General features: G+C 36.1%; 1 protein-coding gene across 7 annotated transcripts in view; it reads right to left on the bottom strand.

Annotated features, from left to right (window-relative positions):
• Nudt13 (nudix hydrolase 13) overlaps window positions 1-24,544 on the bottom strand; it is a 35,158-nt gene that overhangs the window by 3,036 nt on the left and 7,578 nt on the right. For 2 of the 7 annotated variants that reach the window (XM_003473784.5, XM_063239337.1), the window contains 7 exons: window positions 10,483-10,575; window positions 7,221-7,360; window positions 4,255-4,389; window positions 3,384-3,490; window positions 2,555-2,680; window positions 2,292-2,403; window positions 1,429-1,583 (listed from right to left, as the gene is read on the bottom strand). In XM_003473784.5, coding sequence (XP_003473832.1) covers window positions 1,429-1,583; window positions 2,292-2,403; window positions 2,555-2,680; window positions 3,384-3,490; window positions 4,255-4,389; window positions 7,221-7,360; window positions 10,483-10,565 — 858 coding nt within the window. In that variant the 5' untranslated portion in view covers window positions 10,566-10,575. Of the gene's footprint in view, window positions 1-1,428; window positions 1,584-2,291; window positions 2,404-2,554; window positions 2,681-3,383; window positions 3,491-3,640; window positions 3,798-4,254; window positions 4,390-6,377; window positions 6,610-7,220; window positions 7,361-7,549; window positions 7,691-10,482; window positions 10,576-16,753; window positions 17,111-19,953; window positions 21,355-24,544 lie in introns of those variants that run through there. The other 5 variants (XM_063239341.1, XM_013156828.2, XM_063239339.1 and 2 more) reach the window with 5 other exon arrangements.

Raw genomic sequence — 24,544 nt, 5'->3', positions numbered from 1 at the left:
AACAACTATGGGCATTTCTCAAAAGAGAATATAAGAGACACATGAAAAAAATGCTCAACACTGCTCATCATTACAGAAATGTAAATCAGAACCACAATAAGATACTAGCTCATACCTGACATGATGGCTATTAGGAAAAAAAAAAGATAACAAATGTTAGCAAGGGAATCAAGAAACTATTGGGGGAAATGTAAGTTGGTGTAGCCACTAAACAACATGGAGGGTCCTAACATATTTAAAATGGAATCGCCATCTGATCCAGCAGTCCTCCTTCAGAGTATATAAATCCAAATGAATTGAAATCTGGATCTCTAAGGAGTATCTGTACACATGTGTTCACAGCAGCCAGGATATGGAAGCAACCTAAATGTCCATCAATAAATGAATAAAGTGTGGCAGATACATAAGGAAGATTGTCTTTAAAAAGAAGGGGATCCTGTATTTGTAATAATATGATGGAGGACATGCTAAGTGAAAAGAACCAGATATAGAAGGACAAATTCTCCATGATCCCACCTACACATAGAAACTGAAAAGATAAACAAGAAAGTGTTGGTAGCCCTGGGGATTTAGCTCAGTGGCATAAGCACCTGCCTTGCAAGTGTGCGCTTGTGAGTTCGATCCCTGGTACCGATAAAAACGAAAAAGAAAAAAAAAAGTGTTGGTCAAGGATATAAAGCTTATACAAAATAAGTTCTGGAGACTTGTACAACATGGGGCCTATGATTAACAATACTGTGTTGAATATATTAAAATTTGCTACAAGGATAAATCTATGTTCTTACCACAAAAGAAAAAAATACAGGGTGTAGGAGAAAACTTTTGAAAGTGATAAATTTACATATTGATGATGATGCTTAGTGGATAGTTTCATAGGTACGTACTTATCTCCCAACCCATCAAGTTGTATGTATATATTACTGCTTTATATGTCTTAATTTTATTTAAATAAAATGGTTAGGTCCAAGGGTTTAGCTCAATGGCTTAAGTGCCCGCCCAGTAAGTGCAGGGTTGTGAGTTCAATCCCTGTTACCAAAAAACAAAGTAGTTAAATAAAATGGCTAAAAAGTAAAAAGAAGCTGGGTGTGGTGGCTCACACTTGTAATTCCAGCAATCAGGAGGCTGAGTCAGGAGAACTGTGAGTTTGAGGCCAGCCTGGGCTACACAGTGAGTTTACGAATAGCCTGAATGATAGGGTGAGACACTGTCTAAAAGGGTAAAGAAAAAAGAAAAAGAGAAAAGAAATTATCTTATGATTCACATCTGTAGAAGGGAGGATGGTGACTGCTTGTTTACTAGAATAAAATGCCTTTATCATAGTAGTCTAGACACTGCCGGATTAGACAGGTGCTGAGTAAGCTCTTGCTGACCAGCAGACTGGGCATAGCAAAGGAAGCATCCCAGCGGAAGGTAAACACCAGCGCTTACCTCTGTCTGCCCTGGTTTCACAGCTGCATGACAAGCAATCATGAGCGAGCTGTTAGGAAAGGGCCAGTGCTGAGATGCGGAGTACTGCATGCTCTCCACCTCCAGTCCCACCTCTTCTGCAACTTCTCGCTGGACAGCCTCTTCCACATTTTCACCTGTAAGCAGAATAACTTAGGACAGCCAGAGAGCAGAAGGGTTGTATCTGTATCATGATAGCCCATTTGTAAAAGGAGAGCAGAATGTGGGGTATCCTAAATCTGAGTCTCTCCAAGACAGGAATCAAGTCGAGCTGGACATCAGACTGAGTGTGTAAGCCTGCTGGGCTAGTATAATGCACAGGAAGAGGGCTATGGGAGAGGCTGCTGCTGCCCTTAGCTATAAAAAAATTTCTCTTCATTTGTAGATTTTATCCCAATAAACTAAAAGATATATCAAAACAAAAAAACTAAATGTGGAATTTTAGCATTATGCAAGCTGAAATATTTAGAAAGATGTAAACTGTTTAAAATCTGTACCTCAAAAAATAAGATGATTGGCAGATGAAAAATATGTGATGAAGTTAGTATAAAAATTATATAGTCAAAAAATTATAGAGTCTAAGTGATTAGGTGTATAGGAGTCCACTGCGTGATTCTTCCACTATGCTATATGTTTGAAATTTTATCTAATTAATACTGGGAAATCATAATGCCAGAATGCTGTATTCTTGACATGAGAGGAAAGAATGTGCGTAAGATGTCAAGCATTATGACAAGACAGAGAAATATCTACTATTAATAAGATTTTCTATCCTCTACTATCACCTGCATTAGTAAGATTTTCTATCCTCCATTACCACACTGTATATGATCTATAATACTTACCTATATCACAAAAGCCTGCCAAGGCAGAATACAACCCTTTGGGAAAGGATTTCTGGCGGGCAAGCAGGCACCGGGTCCCATCTGACACCAGAGTAATTACGACAGGAGCCATCTAAGAAAAGAGAATGGAAATTGTCTCTTTGGGGCTTCCCAATGGACCGAAGGAATGGATAATTTAAAAAGCCTTTCAATTTCGCAGGTCTCCTTCCCCAGGACATATAAGTACACCTTTCAGATTACTGTCCTTGTACAGCAACTCTTACTTGTGGGTAATAGATGATGTTATTGGAAGGGCACACACGCTTGCTGCCGGCGATATTCTTTTTGGTGGGCTGCCCACTTTTGCTGCAGAACTGATGACCATCATGCCATCGGAGAAGAGCCTGAGCCTAGGAATACAAAGATGAGCCTAGTTTCATTTAGAGAAGACAGCGGGCTTATCCATAACAGCGCTGGGCCCAGATTCTAGAGCAACTCGCAACCTTTCCAAACTCATTCATCTTTAAATGGTTACTGTTTAAGATAATGAACTATATGAACATTCCCTTAGCATCAGAAATCTGAATAAAGGAGGCATTTTAATGCAATATGAATCATTTAAAATATAATAAATATGATAAACATCCATGTGTGCATAACCTAACTTAAAAAGACAACATTTCCAATACAAACAATCAAATGTATTCTTCCTCAATATGGCTGGAATATTTTTGCAACTAAAAAATATTTAAAAGTTTTTCTTACAATAGACAATTAACCCCCATTGCAAATAAAATCTAAAGCTGTGAGGACAATTCATTAATGCAATGAAAAATTATTTCCTATATGAAAAACGTGATACAGTATGTCATTAGAAATGTTTATGAGGTTGATAATCATTGCCATAGATCTCTATGTCCTTAGTAGAAAACAGTCTTGATAGCAATTCTGCCAAAATAAGGCAAAGCGTGGTAGAATAATCAGTCTTCCTATAGCTCATTTTCTTTCATCAAGGTCTTAGGAAGGACCATGCTCTACAAAAGAATAAATTAAATTAGGCCTAGCACTGTTACTTTACTAAACTTCCTATAGAAGTAAGAAATTTGAATCTACCGTGAATAGCAAGGAAGAATCCATTGAATTCAGCTGAAAGAGAGCTTTCCTTAGCTCAGTGAAAGACCCCTTGAGCTCTGTCTCCACTTCAGATCTTGGTAAGGAGGCTAGAAAATTGTAAAAGAGAATGAAGTTAAACAAATGTCAGACTTTGCCTCTGGGCCCTTTCCAGTCTATCTTGTTAAGTACTGTTTTCCAAACTTGCCTAATAAGCATCTGCTGGAGAAAGGAAAAGTGATAGTTTCTCAGGCCCCTACCTGGATATTCTGAAGCAGCAGGTGTAGAGTAAGCCCCAGGAATTTTTTTAAAGAAGTACCAGGTTATTCTTATAGTCAGGCCAGTTTTGGAAACACTGGAACTGTATTTCTCAAGATCCTCAGGGAATTTAGACTATTTGCATTAGCTATACACTCCCTGGAAAAAAGATGAAATGGGATCTCTAAATTCCTGTCTGAAGCCCATTCCAGCAGCTTTACATTTACACCCACACACCTTCCAGGGTAAAGGAAAGTCTAAGAGGAACCAGGAACCTAGAGCAAAGTGGTTCCTAAGTGTTGGCCTGAGCACTGGTAATATCGCCATTTCCCTGCATTGGTAAGAGAAAGAATAATGTCTATTTCTTATAAAATGTTTAAGGCTTATAAAATACATACTGGCTTAGAGAAAACCATCACTCAGTTTAGAAAGAAAGCATTAAAATGCTCAGTATTTTTTAAAATGTTTTATATTTTAAATGATGGTAGATGATAGTGTTATGTCCTTAAAGAGTTGACAACCTTTTTTGTATTCTTACAATTTTCTTAGAAATGATACTGTGTGTATCCCAAAGTCTGAGAATCACTGCAGTCCATTTAAATGATGTTCTATGTACCATGTATGGAAAAGGAGCTGTTGAGACCTAGATCCAGAGCAAACCATGCTTCATGCAGTTCAGAGCATCCAATCAGCACAGAATCTTCCACTCTTTGTGCATCCTGTCCAAACTTATGCAGGAGTCTTTCCACCTCTAAGAAACAAGAGGGAAATAAACAAGATTTCTGTTACATTACCACAGTTGTGCTAGACATATAAGAAGTCATCTACTTCAGTTTAAAGGAAGTAACCAGTTGCCTCAGTACCTTTGTGGGACTGGTTACCCCTCAGATATCAAAATAGGCAGATGCTAAAGTCTCATATATAAATGGTATGTTTGCATATAACCTTTCAATTTCCCATATACTTTATTTTTTATTATTAAATTTATTTTTAAAACTAATACAAAAACTGTACATATTTATAGAATACTATGTGATATTTTGATACATATGGACATTGTGTAATGTTTATATTAAATATGGCGGCTGGGGATTTAGCTCAGCAGCATAAGCTCCTGCCTTGCATTTGGTCGTGAGTTCGATCCCTGGTACTGATTTAAAAAATCATGTTAAATAATTCTCTCAAATATTTATAATTTATGGTGAAAACATCAAAAATTCTTCTAGTTTTTGAAGTATATAGTACATTATTATTAACCAAAGTCACTTGACTGTGGAACAGCACAACAGAGCTTTCTTAAAATTTTATTTTAGTGAGAAAAAGTTTAAAAAGATACAAAATTTCAACATAAAATAGTAGGAGAGTAACAATGGTTAATACATTATATACTATCTTCATAGTTGCTCATATTACAAGATATAGGCATGAAAAATCGATCAAACAACATAAACACAAACCCTTTCTTTTCAGTGAACCAACAGAAATTAGTAGTATAACTACTTTAAGTATCTTGTATGTGTATATACATATTTTTTTCCCTTTTCCCTTTCATCTTTTCTCCTTTCTCCCGTCCCAGTTCCTCCTTCTTTTTGAACATTATTCCCATTTCAGAGCATCTATTGTTTTGGATCTTATTTACTCTTTTGACTTATTACACTAGGGAGAAAATATGATGTGAGTATAGTCTCAAGTTGTATCCATTTACCTATAAAAGTCTCAAGTTTATCCTTTACAGCTGAGTAGTATTCAATTGTATAAAAATACATCTTTTTTATCCATACCTCCGTGATGGGAAGTTGGGTACATAGAGCTTCTTAATCCTATCTAAAATGTGGTACCAAGCCAGGGATCTAGCTCAGCGGCACAGCACCTTACTGTGTTTGTGTTACATTTGTTCTCTGTTAGTTTCTTCTCTACTGCACTCTTGTATTCTACCAAAGATTTCTCCATAGCACCAAATTCTGCCATTTCTGAGCTGCGAGCACCTGCGGCTCCCTCCCATATACTTTAATTGATCTCTAGTTACTTATAATATCTAATACAATGCAAATCCTATGTAAATAATTGTTATACTATATTGTTTATGGGTTGATGTCAAGAAAAAAAATCTGCACATGTTCAGTATAGACACAGTTTTTTTCCAAATACTTTTGGTCTGCAATTATTTGAATATGAGCATTGAAGGTCCAGCTAAACTTGGCTTAAGGCAGTGATGGTGAATCTTTCAATAATATAAATAGCCTCATGTGCCACATATGCCATAGATTTACCACTACTGGCTTGAGATATAAACTGTCCTACAGCTAATTAGCTGTATAAGTCTAGTCACTTAAGCTCTCTAGGCATCTGTCTTCATCTCAGTAATCGCAGGAGTCTAGACCAAAGGAGGAATTCTATCTGTGTAACTGATTGCTCCATAATTGCATAATGGGAAGAACACAGCCCCACTGTTCAGAAAATGCACAATAGCTGAGTTATTAAGGTATTGAAAAACTACATATTATACTTAAAATGGTAAAGACCAATTCAATTCTGTAATTAACTTCCAGATTGTTGCTTTACTGGACCAAAGTGGAATAGTTATCTGAGAAAGGTAAATGCTATATAGGGAGAAAGCTTGTCCTCTCCATGAAGGACTCATCTATTTGTTCATAATGTAACATTGTTAAATCTCTAAATAATGTTTAATGCCTTCTAACAGGATCCTTGTATTCTTTTGCACAGCTGGAAACTACTTACCCAAATACTCCAAAATCTGACTTATGAGAGAAATCCATCAGCAATGTATTAAAAAGTACATAGTGACTAATTATACTTATATGTCAATATAAAGCTGAAAATTAATAGTCAAATAGCAAATTCCAGCCAGGTGTGGTGGTAAATACTGTAGCTTCAAATATTCAGGAGTCTCAGGCAGGAGGATTTCTTAAACTTAGGAATACAAAACCAGCCTGGGCAATAAAGTGAGACCCTGTGTCAAAAAAAAAAAAAAAATCAAAAAGAAATCCTAATAACTTATGTACCTCTAAAAAGGTTCTCAAAATAAATTAATTTAAATTTAGTTTAAAATTTGATCTTCTAGTAAAAATCAAGTTAGGATGCAAATCTAACACTTTTTCTAGTGTAACAGTATGTACTTCTATGGAGGCTGGAAATCACTACTTTAAAGTACAAGTTGGCAAACTTTCTCTGTAAAGAGATACTAATTATTTTAGGCTTTGTGATCATACAGTTTCTGTCCTAATTGCTTACCTGCCACTAATGCAAGAGCAGCCATAGACGATATGTCAACAAATAAGTGTGGCTGTGTTCAAATAAAAAGGAATTTACCACACAAACAGCAAGTCTAATCTGGATAGCAGTTTTGTTGAGGCACGAATGGCTTATATCATCACCAAATAACATTTGATCAGACAACTAAGCTTCACAAAATAAATTAGTAATTGGTAGAAGCAGTTTTATAAACTCAAGGCTCAAAAGGTATCTGGAAAACTCTGGACTCTGTATAGGTCAAGGATATTTCTCAGTGATCCAGTATGTGCTGAATTCAGCTCAGTGGCCAGCAGTCTGCTTTGAGCTTACCTAGTAGGCTAAACCGGGGTATGGTGTATCGACGGTCTGCTGTCTGAAGCAAAGGAGCCAGGTTATGAAACAGGTAAAATGCTCCTGTCTGCTGGGCTTTTTTACATGCATCATCATCTTCTTTCAGTTCAAATAAATACCTGTATTTGGGAAATAAGCCATTACAAGACCACATTTAATTGTAAAGCGTTCATTTTTGAGAACTCTCCTCCTGCATTCCTTTTTTACTACTGTTATTTCCCTTTATTTATTTATATTCTGAATTGCCCCCAAAAGGATGCAAGGCGGCCACAGAAGTCACTCGTTCCTTCTCCCATCCTATTACACACCTTGCCCATACTCCTGTGGTTGCATTATTGTATCATTTCTTCATTTATCTGTCTCCCTGGGAAAACTATGAACTCCTTCAAAGCAGGGTCTGTCCTTCTCCACCTGCATGCTCAGTAATTAGCAGGTTGAATGGCTCAATTCAATAAATATTTACCGAGTTGAACTTCAAGGTACTTTGCCAATATTATACTGTGAGGCAAGAATTTACAGGCAGTGGGTGACAGGAAAACAAGTGCCACGATAACAACATCAACCACAGAATCTTAGAGATGGGAGCAAACACTACCAACTCTCACTCATTCTGGAGAAGACCAGGAACATATTTTACCTTCAATGTACCCTTCTTTTAAATACCTTAGATCCTTATCTTTAAAAAAAAAAAAAAACAAGGTCTCACTCTGTAGTTCAGGCTGGCCTTGAACTCACTTTGTAGCCCTGGCTGGCCTCAGATTCACAGTGATCCTTTTACCTCAGCTTCCTGAGTGCTAGGATTACAGGTGGCATCACTATGCCCAGCCCTCATTAAAATTTTTTTATTGGTACATGTTTGCAGTACATGATGATTACATCATTGTGGGGATTTGGCACATGTACATACCAAATTCTTTTTACTGTCCCACTCTTACCTTAGCTATATTGAAGGGACCACTGATGAATCCTGTGCTTGAACTACTACATAAGGATAGTATTTTCAGGAGCCAAAATAAAAATGTGGAAAATTACATTCTCTTATTGGGTTTCTCAAAAAACATTCTCTCACTGGTTTCTCAAAAAAAGAGATAATAATAAGGCAAGTCCTAGGCTTTTCTAGTACTTTTTAAGGGTAGTCTTATCTTTTTGAGAGCCTTGAGAATCAAATCAGGGTTGATTCCACGTGAATCAGGGTGAATCCACGTGATTCAGCGGAGATTGAATACAGATTCTTCTTGGGGCTTAAGATTAATTATTTTTGCCTTCAAAAATCCTAAAACAGGATCTCAGGAATATGGCATATTTTGTTATGTAAGTAGAAAACACAATTTACAGATATTTTCTATGGGATCTGTGAATGTCCCTAACACCCATAGGCAGAGTTGGTACAAATGAAAATAAAAAACAAAATAACAAATAAATTCCAGTAGTCATCTTTAGGAGCCTACTTTGACCGTGAAGTCAAACGAACTACAATGAGGTCTTTATAAATAGAAAACAGAAGAAACCTGATCTACAGACTTCTGATATTTTTAAACTTATTTTGAGTGATTACAGCCGCATGGGGCAAAGACTCAATGTATGACAAAGGAGAGACATGTGCCACTTTAGAAGTTACCAAATATACACAATAGAACAAACACGGCTGCCTTCGTAAAAGAGACAGTGGTACAACCTGTGCTTTGCCCTAATGACCCTAAACAGCAAAACACCTACAAAAACATACAGGTTAAGGTCTTAAACACAGGATATCACTGGAACTGGAACTGAGATCCAAAAGTTCATACATGCTTCTCAATAAGAAACTTTATTTTTTTATTTCATTTACTTTTTTTAGGAACTCTTCAAAAATTTGTTTTTTCCTTTAGTTATGATAACACGCAAACATTATTAAGGTTGAAAATACTTATTTTTAAACTTTAATTTTTTATGATTATAGTAAAAATAGTCATTGTTTAAAAATTAGAAAATGTAATTTGCTGATTTTTATAAGAAAAGGAAACCATTAGCAACTCCACCAGTCAGAGATGAGCACTGTTTGTAGTCTGGAACACTCCTAACTATGAATATTATGTATCAATGTAGATATGTATATATTTAAAGTCGATCATACCTGCTCATCTGAAGTCTTTTTTTCTTAAACATTTTTAATATCATTGTTTATTGACAAACTTTTTTGTTTTTCTCATGATTTTGATTTTTAAAAATTATTTTTAGTTTTGATTCACTTTAAATATTCCTAACCACTTCAAGATACATAGTTATTATACTTTAGTCAATAATTCTGTACTTTTCTTGAATTTTCAGCCTGAAGAACACAGGCAACCTAAATGCATCAATACCTAAAATAAATATTGTAATTTTGTTATTTGTTTGCTCTTACTTGTGAAGGATTTTATGCTTCTGTGCCACTAAATTTTGGATACACGTGCCACACATGTATCCAGCTCCTGAAGGGCTTTACAAGTGCACTACTAAGGAGCCCCAGAGGTACTGCCAGTCTAAGCTTAACGGTTAAAATTCATTTCTTAGGTCAAGGGTAATCTTGGGCCACATCACACAGATGCTATAAAATTTAAATTCTATAACTAGATGAACGTAGGCTAGTGATTTCAAATGTTTCCAGGATTAGACAAAAAAGTCCTTTATCATTTTCCTTTACTGCAATGTATATATAATTTTTAAAATCCTAGTCTATATATAACTTTTTTACCCTAAACTTTAGTTCTTGGGATAGGGAGTAGAGGATGTTGGAGTTATTCACAGTATTTTCAGGAAATAGTTTACAATGTGTTTATTCAATATAGTTTTGAATGTGTTTATTATTCCTTTATATGTATGGAATTTAATTTCTCCCTTATAGTTCATTCATTCAGTAACACTTCCATGCGTGTTACGCAGTAGTCACTGTTTTATGCACTAAGGGACCACAGTAGAAAAGACAAAGTCTTGACATTTTAGGCATTCTAGATATTGTAGGAAACTTGGTTAAATTTTTTTCAATTGTAAGCAATTTATAATGATCATTCTTTTTTTTTTTTTTTTTTAAATCGGTACTGGGGATCAAACTCACGACCACGTGCTTGCAAGGCAGGCTCTTAAGCCACTGAGCTAAATCCCCGGCCCTATAATGATCATTCTTATGGGTAATTTTATCACACATCTTTAATGTGGGATCTTGAGATATTTCAATTTTATAACAGCACAAAAATAATTAGAGCTCAGGTTGATCAAAACTCACCGTGTCTTAGTGACATAGGTTGACAGCAACCTAGAGCACCATAAATTTCTTCTTGTACAAGCTATTCCACAATACAGAGACATTACCAGGTGCCTAGAGAAAAACAGAAATAAAAGGAATTTAAAAGTCATAGTATGCGAATGAATCACCAAGGAAGTTATATTTTAAGCCAGGATGGGATCTCTTTGCAACACTAAGAAAAGAGAAACTAAATAGGAGATCAGGCTTCTCCATTGCATTCCTACCGTTAACTGGTACTTCCTTTCAAATGTATGAAACTGAAACCTGTTTTGCCATGCTGATAAGTCGTGAGAATCAGCAAATTATCCACTTAAGATATAGATTTCTCCCCGCTTTTTTTTTTTTGGTACCAGGACTGAGCTCATGACCTCACGCTTGCCAAGCAGGCACTTGTGCCACTGAGCTAAAACTCCAGCCCTCTGCCTCATATTGTAAACTTGTGAGCAGGAGGTGGCTGCCAAGCCAAGGCCTCCATCTCCTTCTTTGTATCTAGGAGGGCCAAGGTTGGAAGTGATGTGTATCTCTTCTAGGTGGAAGCAATTAAGAAGTGGATATAAGCTGGCATATGTTGGCGCACACCTGTAATCCTAGCACTCTGGGAGCTGCAGTGGAGAACTGCAAATTTGGGCCCAGCCTAGACAATTTAATGAGAATCTATTTTAAGACTTTAAAAAAGGACAGGAAAAGTAGTTCAGTGCAAAGGGCCTGGGTTCAAAACCCAGTACCAGGAAAAAAAAAAAAAAAAGGAGGGGATATATCTTTTTTTTTTTTTCTCCTGAAGATTATGGTTTAATGGATATATCTTATTTACTCTTTTCCCCTTCTGCTTAGAAGATGTCAAGGGAAAAGACAGGGTTATTAGAGAACCGTGCATCCTTGCCTCACATGTGGACAAAATCTACCCACCAACCAAAGACCCTCTGTGCTGGAGTATTAGTGAAAAATAAACTTCCACCAGATTGGCTGGGAGAAGTAGCTCAGTGGTAGAGTGTGACTTGGTGTATACAAGATATAGGTTCAATCTCCAGCACGACAAAATAAAAATTTCTACTGTACTAAGCCATTGAACGTTTAATATTGAACCCAGGGCCTCATGCATACTAAGCATGAGCTCTACCACTGAGCTATACTTTCAGCCACTGGCCACTGAAATTCTGACATTTGTGTTACAGCAGCTAGCATTATTCTAACAAATAGACCAAGTAAAAAGCCTGGATATCTCCAGAGTAACAAACCCAAGTTTCTCAAAGTAGGTAAAAACCAGAATACCTCTAATGAAAATCTGGTAGGTAAGAAAAATTTTAAATCAAATAGCTATTAGGAAAATATTTCAAAAGACAGCTATGAAATTCATATGGGCCCAAAAATTTCTAACTTTTTCTAACTGTTGGGAAAGAAAAAAATGTCTGAAGCATTCATTGTGTAATTTCCTTCCTCTTTTTAGAAGAGTGCTAGGTATCATACCTAGGGCCTCACTGAGCTATATCCCCATGCCAGTGGTTCCTTTCAGTTTGTGTTAAGCATTTTATTTCCCATGAAAGATACCTTTCATTTTAGGAGTACAAGTGTCAAAAATCACCCTCTTAACTGTGCCCAACAGAAGCAAGCTTTGACATTAACCTACCAAGAGAAGATCTGAAGGGCACGACTATTTCTTGGCTGTATCATTATGAGTCCCTGATTACTAATCCTTGAATAGTTCTGACTGCAATCTGACTGCTAAATATATTTAGCAAATGAGAGTCAACAAAAGATTTATTGGCTACTGACTTTAGGCAAGGTCTCTTTTTTTTTTTTCTTTTTCTTCTGTCTAAGACAGGGTCTTGCTGTGTAGTTCAGGCTGCTCTGGAACTCACTTGCTGCCAAATTGACGTCTAATTTGTGGCAATCCTCCTGCTTCAGCCTCCTGAATGCTGGGATAGGCAAGATCTCTTAAGGAACACAAAAATGTAAAAAATGAAAATCCCTGCCTCAAGGAACCCTAGTAGGTGAGAAAAAAAAAACCTCAAATATATATAACTTTCAGAGAAAACTATGCTTTGTAGGTTGCAAAGCACTCTGAGACAGTATTAAAGGCATAATCCCTTTTTTATTTTTTAATTTTGGAGGGGTGTTGGGGGGTTGAACTCATACCCTCATACTTGCCAGGCAAACGCTTATGCCGCTGAGCCAAATCCCCAGCCCCCATTTTATTTTTTAATTAAAAAGTTTTTGTACTTAAATCCAGAGATTCTTTATTCAAAATATTAGTAATTTTTCAAATACTGGAAAAAACTCATATACCCATTAGCTGATGCATGAATAAAATAATAGTGGTATATCCATACAATAGAATATTACTCAACAACAAAGAGGAAAGAACAAACTAATAAAACATAATAACACAGATGGTCTCAAGTGGTTTAAGTGTGAGAAACCAGGTGCAAAAGATTCTATTAATATTCTAGAAATTCTAGAAATTTCAGATTAGATTGATAAAAAGAGTAGAGTAGGGTTGACAAATATCAGGAGGCAGGAGAAGGTTGATTTTTTAAAAAATATTTTGAGACTCTCATTATGTAATTCAGGTTGGCCTCAGCCTCAGCCTTTCCAGTAGTGGGATCATAGGCATTCATCACTGTGTCCAGTCATGTGTAATCCCTATTTTTAATAATGTGAGGCCTTATGTGATATATTGAAAATAATGTATTTAAAGTCAGTATTTTTGGCTCATCAGAAAACATAAATTGGTACATACTTTTGGAAGTTAATTTAGGGATACCTGTTAAAGAGTTAGATAAACACACCTTTTCACCTAACAAGTCCACTTCCAGGAATTTTTTCCAGGAAGGAATCAATATGTACAAGAATGTTAATAAACTGGGCAAGACTTGTATGTCTAGCTCTTGGGAAATTGAGGCAGGAGGATCATGCATTTGAGGCTGGCCTCAGGTCTATAGCAAGTTCAAGGCTGGCCTGAACTATGTTGCCAGATCCTGTCTCAAAACAAAGAAAAACAAACAAAAAAAGGAATGTTAATTTAAAAAATATTCTAAAGGGAATAATATGTATCTGATAAAAATAGAATGTATTCTCTAAAAGATATAACTGCATATATATTTAAGTGTATAAGATAGATAACCATATTACTGAGTTTTGTTGGATCATTAAACAAAACTGTTTGCAGTCTTACTGTTTGAAAGTGCCCTCTATATGCTTTAATTTTGTAACTTCAACAAATATTTCTAAGATGACAATATGTAATTAACTAGTGATTTCCTACTGTTTATTTTTTCTGAAATTCTGTATAACTTGTACCCTTTTTCTGTTTTTTTTTCTTTTTTCTCCTTAAATAAAATTTAAAAAAAAAATTAAAAAAATAGAATGTAATACAACAATGAAAAATATACATATAGATTATTCAGAATACATTATTAAGAAAAGTACATGGGGTAATGGGGAGATGTTGGTTAAAGGATACAAATTTCAGTTATGATAACAAAGTTTCAGTTATGATAAATCTTATGGAGATCTATTACTTGCATGGTGACTACAGTTAACTATAATAATGTGTTGTGTACTTGAAAATTACTAATATAGTAAATCTTAAATGTCTTCACTACAATAAGATTGACAAGTATGTGAGGTGATACCATGTACTAAATTAAAATCTAAATGGGTCAAAGATCTGAATATTAAAACAGAAACACTAAATCTATTGGAAGACAAAATAGGTAGAAACCTTGGAGACATAGGAGTAGGTAAAGAATTCATGAACAGGACTCAAACCGCACGGGAAATACTTCCCAGAATCAATAACTGGGACCACTTCTTATTAAAAAGTTTCTGCATGTCAAAAGAAATCTCCAGCATAGTGAAAAGAAAACCCACAAACTGGGAAAAGATTTTAGTGAACTCTCTCTCAGACAAGGGCCTCTTGTCTAAAACATATAAAGAATTAAAGAAACTCAGACCTCCGAAATTCAAAGATCCAATCCAAAAATGGGCATCTGAGATGAATATGCAATTCTCAGATGAAGAAATGCAAATGGCAAATAAATACATGAAAAAATGCTCATCATCATTGGTCATTAGAGAAATGCAAATTAAAACCACACTGAGATACCATCTCACTCCTGAAAGAATGGCCAGGATCAAGAAAACCGACAACAAATGCTGGAGAGGCTGTGGGGAAAAAGGAACTCTCCTGCACTGCTGGTGGGAGTGTAGACTGGTACAGCCTTTGTGGAGATCTGTCTGGAGATTTCTCAAAAAGTTGGGACTGGAAATCCCATTTATTCCAGCTATTCCACTTCTAGGCATATTCCCAGAAGAACTGAAAGCATCATACCACAGTGATATATGTGCACCTATGTTTATAGCAGCACAATTTGTAATAGCCAGATCTTGGAAACAACCCAAGTGCCCATCAACTGAGGAATGGATAAAAAAGTTGTGGTATTTCTATACAATGGAGTATTATTCAGCTATAAAGAAGGATCACATTGAGATATTTATCAATAAATGGGCGCAGCTTGAGACCATACTCATTAGTGAAATAAATCAATCTCGCATGTGTGAATACCGAATAGTTTCCCTAATGTAAATAATGATTCAAATATATAAAAATATGTGGTAATCATGATTCCCCATTAGGTGGCCTTGAAGCCTTATAAAGTTTTCACTCATTAATTAGAAAGGCTTTATTCTGGGCTTCTTGATATGAAAATATTTGAAGCTAGAGTATATGAAGTTTTATCCAAATATTTCAAGGAAAAAGACACTATGGTAACTACTATTAAGTCAGGTTATAAGGTGGTGAAGTACTAGGTTGTTGAAACAGTCATGCTGTGACCTCTATTGTTATATTGTTATGTCCTGTTTTATCTCAATCTCCCCCTTATTGTTTCAAAAAAAATTATTTAGTCATTTCTTATGTTTGTCTTAATTAAAGAAAAAATTCAAAAAAATTAGGATATATAAATAGTAACTCTTTTCGATTTCCTATTAACTTGTTTTGAAGTCCTGTAGTACTCCCACGATCTTGTTTTGACTGATTAGACTCTGTTTCATTCTATATGATAGTATCAAGTTTGAAGAAATAGGCAACTACTTTGAAGACAATAAGATTCACTAAGATACCCATTCTGGTTTGACTATTGTCTTCTTTGGAAGTCCTGTAATGTTTACAATGCCTAAGTTTTATTGGTCTTGTTCTCTACTGTTTTGTCCAACTTTATAATATCTAATAAGATAGACAATTCTTTTTAAGGAAACAAGGGACAACGTTGATAACCATTGTTGATAAACTTGTACTCTGTTCTACACCATATGCTATGTCTATCCTTGGTATTGACTGACAGCTTTGTTTTGCCATATTTGACTGTATTCCCCGCCCCCCCCCAAAGAAAGTAATAAGCACTAAGGAGTAATAAAATCCAAGATGTGTAAATTTTGTTGTAAAAAAGAGAGGGGAAAAAAAAAAAGAAAAAGAGTTCTAACGGATATAACAGCAAGTGTGTTTGGGGGTGTTAAATAGCTGACTTTATCAATGTTTTTGGAACATTGAACACAGCTGTTTGCAGTCTCCCTGTTTGAATGTCCACCTTGTGTTCTTTGATACTGTGATTTGAGGAACTATTTTCAAGAAGATAGTGTGTAATCTACTAGCAGGTGATTTCTTACTGTTATGTTTTTTTGTTTTGTTTTGTTTTGTTTTGTAGTTCTGTATTGCGTGTACCCTTATGCCGCTTTGGTTTGTTTTGTGTTTTTCTCTTTTTCCTCTTAAATAAAAAAAAATAAAAATAAAAAATAAACTCACTCCGTGGTACATGGTGAAAAAAAAAAGTATGTGAGGTGATGGATATTTAATAATTTTATAATGTATCCATATATCAAAATATCACATTGTACTCAGTAAATATAATTTTTATTTGCCAGTTACACCTTAACTGGAGGGAAAAAAAAGGAAGAAATATTTGGTTGGTCAACATGATCTATTTAATTTATAAAGAACAATATATATTTATATATTGTGGATTAACTAATGGTCAAATTATAACACCAAGCTGAACTGAGTCAACATGGGAGCCCATGTTTGTGGGGGGCCCACCTGAGGATTGCTGCTGACAGAATAAAGGAACTGGAGGGGAAGATGGTGCGCTGTTGATTCTCCTGATATGAACCCAGCTATTACCATCATTGGAGGAGTTTGGGTCCTTGCTATCACTGAGGTTGATTGTGGTTCTTTTTGGAGTGTACTGGTTCTCACCTTGGGTGTTGTTTCCTGGCTCCAGTGTAGATCTCTCAGCCTGGTGGCACAGAACCTTTCCTCACTGGCACAGACTTCTGAGCTTCCACCACTGGCCTTTGGACCTTCCCGGTGCAGGTCCTTGTTACAGACTTGAATGAGACACTGTTGTGGGCTCTAGGCCTCCAGCTGGACTTTGGAGGCCATTGCCATGGGCTCTAGGTCTTCAGCTGGATTCATGCAGGATACTGTCATGGGATCCAGGCCCTCAGCTGGATTCTCTGAGTCTCTAGAATGTGGACAGATCTCCCTGCATTTGACTTTTTGGATGAGTATTATAAAATAATCCCATAAATTAAGTTCTATATTAAATCAATTCTCTTGCAAATCCTGATTATAATAAAACTGGTACCAGGAATGGAGTCATCACTGTGACATTACCTGGCCATGTGACTTAAAGGCCTTGGGAATTAATTTGTAAAAGTGTTGAGACTGGTCAAAAGGCAGTCCCCATATGCTATAAGGTTTAAGGGAAACTCTGGTCCAGCCCTGGAAAACCAGAGTACTAATGGATATATGAAGCTGGTTAGGATGAGGCTCAGGAAACTTCTGTTGAGAAGGACTGCACTGGCTGCTGGATCCCGAATGGTGTATGTTGTGCTTTGGCAGGAAGTTGGTCTGCATTTTGCTTGTGTTTAGAGATACTGCCTGCGTGGCAGGAAAATTTCAATGCAGTCTACTGTTGGACAGTGGCATGGTTACTGCTGAAGGCTTTTGGCCAGATCTGTGTTGGAAATTAATAGTGGAGGGCCAGAGTATGGACCAGGGAGAACCAGGAAGAAAGAAAAGCCCCTGCCAGTAAGCCAGATGGAGCAAGGAATGGTAAGAACCAGGGAGGAAGCTGAGCCCCAACCTGTGAGCCAGCTGGATCACAGACCGGCAATTCCTTAAGAGGACAACAAAATGCAATGTAGCAACTATTATATATTTCCTATTGTCTTATCACTGTTTCGATTCATTTTATTATTGTTTTATTCCCTTTAAAATTAAATTTAAAAAAAAGTGGAGAGCCAGCAGGGTGATTTGAAGCATTTGACCAGACAGAAGGCTCCAGTGGAGCTGTGGATTGCCAAAGATGAAACAGAGGAGAGATATTCTTAAGCATTTAAGTGTTGCCATGTCCTGTTGTTAAAAGTTAATGGGAAGCAAGGATTGTGATTGTAATAGCTATCTTAATGATTTTAAAGTAGCTTTTAGATACATGTTTGTAATCAGGTTTTTTAGTTAAAGTATTGTGGTTTTAACCTTGAATTTTGAGCACCCTTTTACTATTTGCTTTTGGTGTGGAAATGAACGCAGTTAAGAATTGTATATGTGTAATTATTATATTAATGTAAATCTACATAGTTTAAAACAACTTCACAAATTTGTCACTAGAGACTATGGTTTAAGGAAATGGGTCATTTATCAAGTGGACCAGGGGTAGACTGTGGTGGATTAGCTAATGGTCAATTTATAACACCCAGCTGAACTGAGTCAGCACGGTGCTGGGTGTGGAGGGCTCGCCTGAGGATTGTTACCAACAATGAAAAGAGAACTGGAAAGGAAGATGGCGTGCTGTTGATTCTCTTGAGAAGCTTGTCCTACTGGTTTTCCTGATATGAACTCAGCTAGTCTCATTGGTGGAAGAGCTCAAGTTCTCCCTATCACTGAGGATGGCTGTGGTTCTTTTCAGGGAAGCTCTGATCCTTGCCTCGAGTGTTTTTTCCTGGCTCCAGTGCAGTTTTCTTAGCCTGCTGGCACAGACTTTTAGCTTCTGCCACTGGCTTTTGAGCCTTCCCAGCGCAGATCCTTGATACAGACTTGAATGATACATTGCCATGGGCTCTAGGCCTCCAACTGAACTTGTGCAGGACCTTGCTGAGGGATCCAGTCCCTCAGCTGGATTCTTTGGTCTCTAATGTGTGGACAGATCTCCTGCACTCTTCTGCATTTGACTCTCTGGGTGAGTATTATAAAATAATCTTATAAATTATGTGTTCTGTACTAAATTGATTCCTTTGCAAACCCTGACTACAGCACATTTTCTGCTGTATATAAAAATTAGTTATGTATTAATGTTGTTCAAATGCACAAACTAAACTACTGTGACTAAGCTGGGATAAAGGGAAGGAAATACAGATTGAAAGGAGCTACTTACAACTTTTACTTTATTTATTTCTACATTGAAAAATTTTAAGCTAGTGTACATATTTTTTTAAAGACAGAAAATGTAAGAAAATAATAGTTCTGGGACTAACTGCTCAGTGAGGCTATTTTAAAGTCACTATTCCCAGAAACACCTCACATTATTTCCCATGAGCCACAAAAAGTCTTTTGGTGAGTTCTTGGATCCTGAGAACTGCAAGAACTATTTGTTTGCGGTTGTAACTACTGATTAATATATATGGCCCTCTGTACTTGGCTGCCTGTTGTTTCACAGAGGAAAACAAATTGTTTCTACTGTTAAATTAACCTTAGTTGTTATGTAGATAATCACTGCCTGATCTATTTGTTTTTTAAAGAATGATAAATATGAAAGGTAATTTTTTTATCTAAAACTGATGGAATAAATGATGAAGCAGGGTCTTTAAGATGAACAATTTTTCAGAACCCTCTGTCACACTGTAAATGATTCATACACATTTCCTGTCCTGTTCATAAAACCAAAACAAAACCTCCAAGAAAAGTGAAAAGCTCATCTCTAATCTTCATGGTTAACTTTCAATGTCAAGAGGCAAGGTTCTCATTCATCCAGGGAGCCCTTTGGAAAGACTCCACGTTTCTATGACTGAACCTAAATGGAATGGGCAAGTATGCAAAACTGAGGAATCACTGAAATACAGATTTCAAGGTTTCTGTGACCTTGCTTATATGAAAAACTATGATTTGTATTGTAAAACATAATTTTTCGTCCCTTAATTAGTCCTTGTAGGATAGTTAAGGAAAAAGTTGAGAAGTTAGGAAATTTCATTTTTAAATCTGCCAACAGTTTTAGTTAATGAGAATGCTCCATAAGAGCATTCTGGTTTTTTTTTTTTTTTTTTTTTTTTTTTTTTTTTTTAAGAAACAAAACTAAGCTAAGAGTGTAAAATGCTGTAACCATGAGCTTTTGTCAAGTTCGATTATGCTGCCCTCCTTGCACTTAAAACCTGAACAGGTTTCTTTTTCACTGTACTCACTCTGAATTCTTTTGGGCTGGAGAGTCTGCAGAAACACCAAAAGTTCCACTTTAAACCTTTTCCTTCCACGAGATACCACTGCTGCTTCTGCCACACTTCCCAGAATTCTAAAGACACGCTCTGGGAAATGTAACTTAATCTTTACAACAGTCATTAAAAGTGTGTTTCTGCCACACTTCCCAGAATCCTCTAGAGAAGCACTCTGGGACTAGTAGTTCAGTCCTCAGACATACTACTGTGTCTTTCAACTGCAAAGTTTACATTACCATGGCTATCAAATTCATGAGCATCTAAGATCTTAATACTAAGAAAACTGCTATATCTTTAGAAAAAGTAGCATTAGATCCACTTTTAATAACAAAATGATAGTCATTAAATCCATCCTCATATACAGAATTCATATATTATCAGATTAGGAAAAGGGAGCTGTGCCTATTTTAGAACTAGCTCTAACGTTTCATGTAATTGGCCAATTTAAAAAGATAGGAGGACTTAATATGTTTGAGCTTTTGGTAGAATTTATTCTTTGATCAGTCAAGGGAAATACATGCCACCTAATTGAAATTAGTTCTTCAGGAAAGCTACTTTGGTGCTGCCTTTTCTTACTACTGAAGGTGCTGGCCAACTTCTGACTCCTGAAGTTGAGGGTCTCATTAAGCATATATTTAATGAGCCTGAGACTCTTAAAGGCACATGATACAAGAACATTTCTGTCTCGTGTGACACATGCTACAGGAGAAGACATACAGATAAACAAGTAAGTATACAACTTTCCAAGTGGTTATAAGTCCTAGGGAGAAAAATAAAACAAGAGAATTGATTTTGCCATTTTGTATAGGATGGTCAGCCTCACTGTTAAGACCATATTTGAGTAGACTGAAGGAGGAACAGAGGAAGTAAAACAATGAGTACTATTTATGGGAAAGCACTGGGGTGAGAATAGGTCTTGTAAGTTTGAGGAAATGCTAGGACAGAGCATTGGTCACATAAAGACTTATAATTCTCCAATTCTTGTAAAACTGTTGTGATGTTTTTGACTTTTACTTGGGAAAGGATACCACTAAAGGACTTATGGAGAATGAGATAATCTGATATTATATACTTTATTCACAGTACTGACAGCTTTCACACCAAACTATATGCCCAGTCCTTTTAATATTTTTTTTTTAATTTTGAGACAGGGTTTTGCTAAGTCACCTGATTATTCAGGATGGGCTTAAATTTGTAATCCTCCTGCATCAGTCTCCCAGAATGTGGGGATTAAAGGTGTGCACCACTATGCTCAGCTTGATTTACATTTTAAAAGAACCATCTTGTGTATGGATTGGACTGTAGGAGACAAAGATTACTAAATCTTGAATGTTATTGTTAATGTGTTCCTAGATTACATAGGAAGAAAGCACACATGGTTAGTTGGCTAGCTATTTTTTTTTTTTACTTTTTCCATTAGATAGGAACTGAAGCTTTTTACTAGTTAGATTAATTATTCTTAAGAAAGGTACAGAAAATTTGAGGGAAGCAAGTTAAAAAATCAATGCATTCCAAGGACACGGGGAAGCATACTTAGGAAAAAATTTGGGCTCTGATAATTTAAATAAATAGCTATCAATAGTTAGGTACTATAATAAATAGCAGTCACCTTTCTGCCACTGTGAAATATCGGAGAAAATCAATTTAAAGGAGGCAAGATTTATTTTGGCTAATCACTTCAGAGTTTCAGTTCCTTGTTTCTGTTTTTTGTGCCCGTGGTGAGACAGAACAGGAATGTGTGGTAAAGCAAAAGTGCTTACCTCACAGTAGCTGAAAAGCAAAGAGAGAGAGAAAGGAGTCTGAGACAAAATACAGCCTTCAAAGGTGTGTTTCCAAGGACCTAACTTTTCCAATAAGGCTGCACTTCATAAGTTTCCATTACCTCCCCAGAGCCCTTTAAAGTATGAATCAATCAGTGGATTGAGGCCATTGATGACATTAAAACACTCATGATCCAGTCACCTTTAAGAGGCCTCCCTCTGAACACTGAGAAATTGGGGACCAGGCCTTCAACACAGGAGATTTTGAAGAATATTTCAAATTCCAACCAGAAGAATAGCTAAGACTGAGCATTTACTTAACATTTGCTGCTCAGTCTTACCTATTGCTAAGTGTTTCACACATTTATTGTTAATGATTACATCCTGTGAGATACATATTAATATTTGCACTGTAAAGACAAGAAAAGAGGTTTAGCAAAGTTAGTTTGTCCATATTCACATAGCTAGTCAGAAGACACCTAAGGGTGTCTGACTTTAGACAGAACCTGTTCTTTTGATCACCATAATGTATAATAGACCTGGGTTGTATCTGATGAGATTTGGGACAGGAAAACTGAATATAAATAATAAAGACTATTGGGTTGATAGAATCCCTTATTCATAGATTGGAAGACTTTAAATTTTGTTAAGATAGTCGTATTTCTCAAATTGATCATCAGATTCAAAGCAACCCTCAAAAAAATCCAGACTGCTTTTTCATAAAAGGTATATAAGAAAAAAATAGGACTTTATCCAAATTAAAAACTTTTGTACTACAACAGTACCATAGCTGGTTATGATGATGCATGCCTGTAACCCAAGCACTTGTGAGGTTGAGGCAGGATCCTATGAATTTGAAACCAGCTTGGGCTATACAGTGAGTTTAAGTCCAGCCTGGACTACATAATGAGGCCCTGTCTCAAAAAAAAAAAAAAAACCCTATGAAAACAAAATAAAACAATACCATCAAGAATATGATGGGCTGGGAATATAGCTTAGTGGCACAGTGCCTGCCTGGAAAGCGTAAGATTGTGAGTTTGATCCCTGGTACAAAAAAAATGTCAGGCACAGTGGTACCACCTATGATACCAACTACCTGAGAGGCTGAGGCAGAAGGACCACAAGTTTGAGACCGGCTTAGATAATTTAATGAGCTCCTGTCTCAAAATCAAAACAAAACAAAAGCAAAAACAGGACTGGCACAAGAATGTTTTTAACAAACAACTCTATAAAGACAGATAAATTATTGCTTCAGGATGGGGCAGTTTATTTTAAATATATCTAGAGATTGATTGCATTCAAATGAAATATTCCAAATGTATGAATCTCTGAGACAAGTAGTAGATTAGGGGTTCCCTGTGGGGTGGTGGGGTTGTGTGTTTGAGATAATAAGGAATGACTGCTAATGGGAACAGGGTTTTGATTTTGTGGGGCTTTTTCCTTTGTTCTGAGTGGTGAGATTTTTCTAGAATTGATTGTGGTGTATACAGGCTAGGGATGTAGCTCAGTGGTAGACCGTCTTGTTTAGCATGCCCTGGGTTCCATTCTAGCACCATAAAAAAAGTCTATTCCAGATTACTACACAGCAAACTGTTATTACTTTGAAATTAAGCATATCTAAAGAAAGATGATGTTTATTTCATGACTTAAACTACCAGGATTAGAGTTACTAATATCATATCTTTTGTGTTTATTAACCATTCACTATAATTGTTTAGTGATTTGGTTGTTACTTTTAACAGCTTTATTGACTACTTTAACAGCTATACATGCAATATGCCCACTTAAACTGTACAATGGATGATCTTTACTATATTCACAGAATTACCCAATCATCACCAAAATCAATTTATGCTTCTCTTCAAAAGTAAAGTACAGTAGTTTTTCCTCCACATCATCTTCCCAAATATGGAGTAATACTTCACACACAGTAGTGAACAGATCTAAGATTAAAGGTCATTCTGAAGTCAAGATGAAAAAGAACAGAGCATACCAAGGTCAAAACTAACTTGAATACATTGAACTTGTTAGTACTACAGTACATACTATGGCTATTTGATTGATGAAATTTTAATATAAAAGTTAAAGGAATTCACTCAGGGATATCTTACTATATTTTTGACAATGGACTGCCACCTGAATTCACTGGTTACACTACTGTTTATAACAAACCACACACTGTTTTTACTACTCAATACTGAACCAATTCCAGGTCCTAAACTCTGAGTCTTACTTCACCAAATGAAGTTGAGATTTCTGGCACTCTTGCTGGGTGTGTTTGAGCTCCTGACAAGTTTATCTGGACGGAAGAATGCACAGACTGGCCAAGTCTTACAAACCTTTTAGACAGCCAAGTCAGATTCTATTTATTTATAAATAGAAGTATTCTTCTCAAATGTAATTTATTGTTTTCAGTAAAATACTTCTTTTAATTTGTAAATTTCCTTATGCTTGCTAGAATAGTTAGTGGATATTTTCCTACAAACTATAGAGTTTGAAAATATTTAAATAGGTGTTTTTAGACAGGATCTTGTTTTGTAGTTCAGGCTGACTTTGAACCTGTGCTACCTCAGTGCTGAGTTTAAAGGTGTGTGCCACCAACCCCAGTGAAAATATTTAATACTTACAATTGAAACTATCTATATTCAAAGGGCAATCCATTACCAAGAAAAGATACTGTACCAGAAAATGTAAGAGGAACAAATGGAATCTGCTATGGCTGTCATGCTACCCATAAATTTTTACACACCAAAATGAATAAACGACTGTGCCTCATTCACCAGTATATTTCTAAATCCAAG

Source organism: Cavia porcellus, unplaced genomic scaffold (assembly GCF_034190915.1).
Source record: "Cavia porcellus strain 051 isolate PalLab524CR breed Dunkin Hartley unplaced genomic scaffold, mCavPor4.1 scaffold_28, whole genome shotgun sequence".
In the NCBI taxonomy this organism is placed as follows: Eukaryota; Metazoa; Chordata; class Mammalia; order Rodentia; family Caviidae; genus Cavia; species Cavia porcellus.
This window is presented reverse-complemented; position numbering and strand designations above follow the sequence as displayed.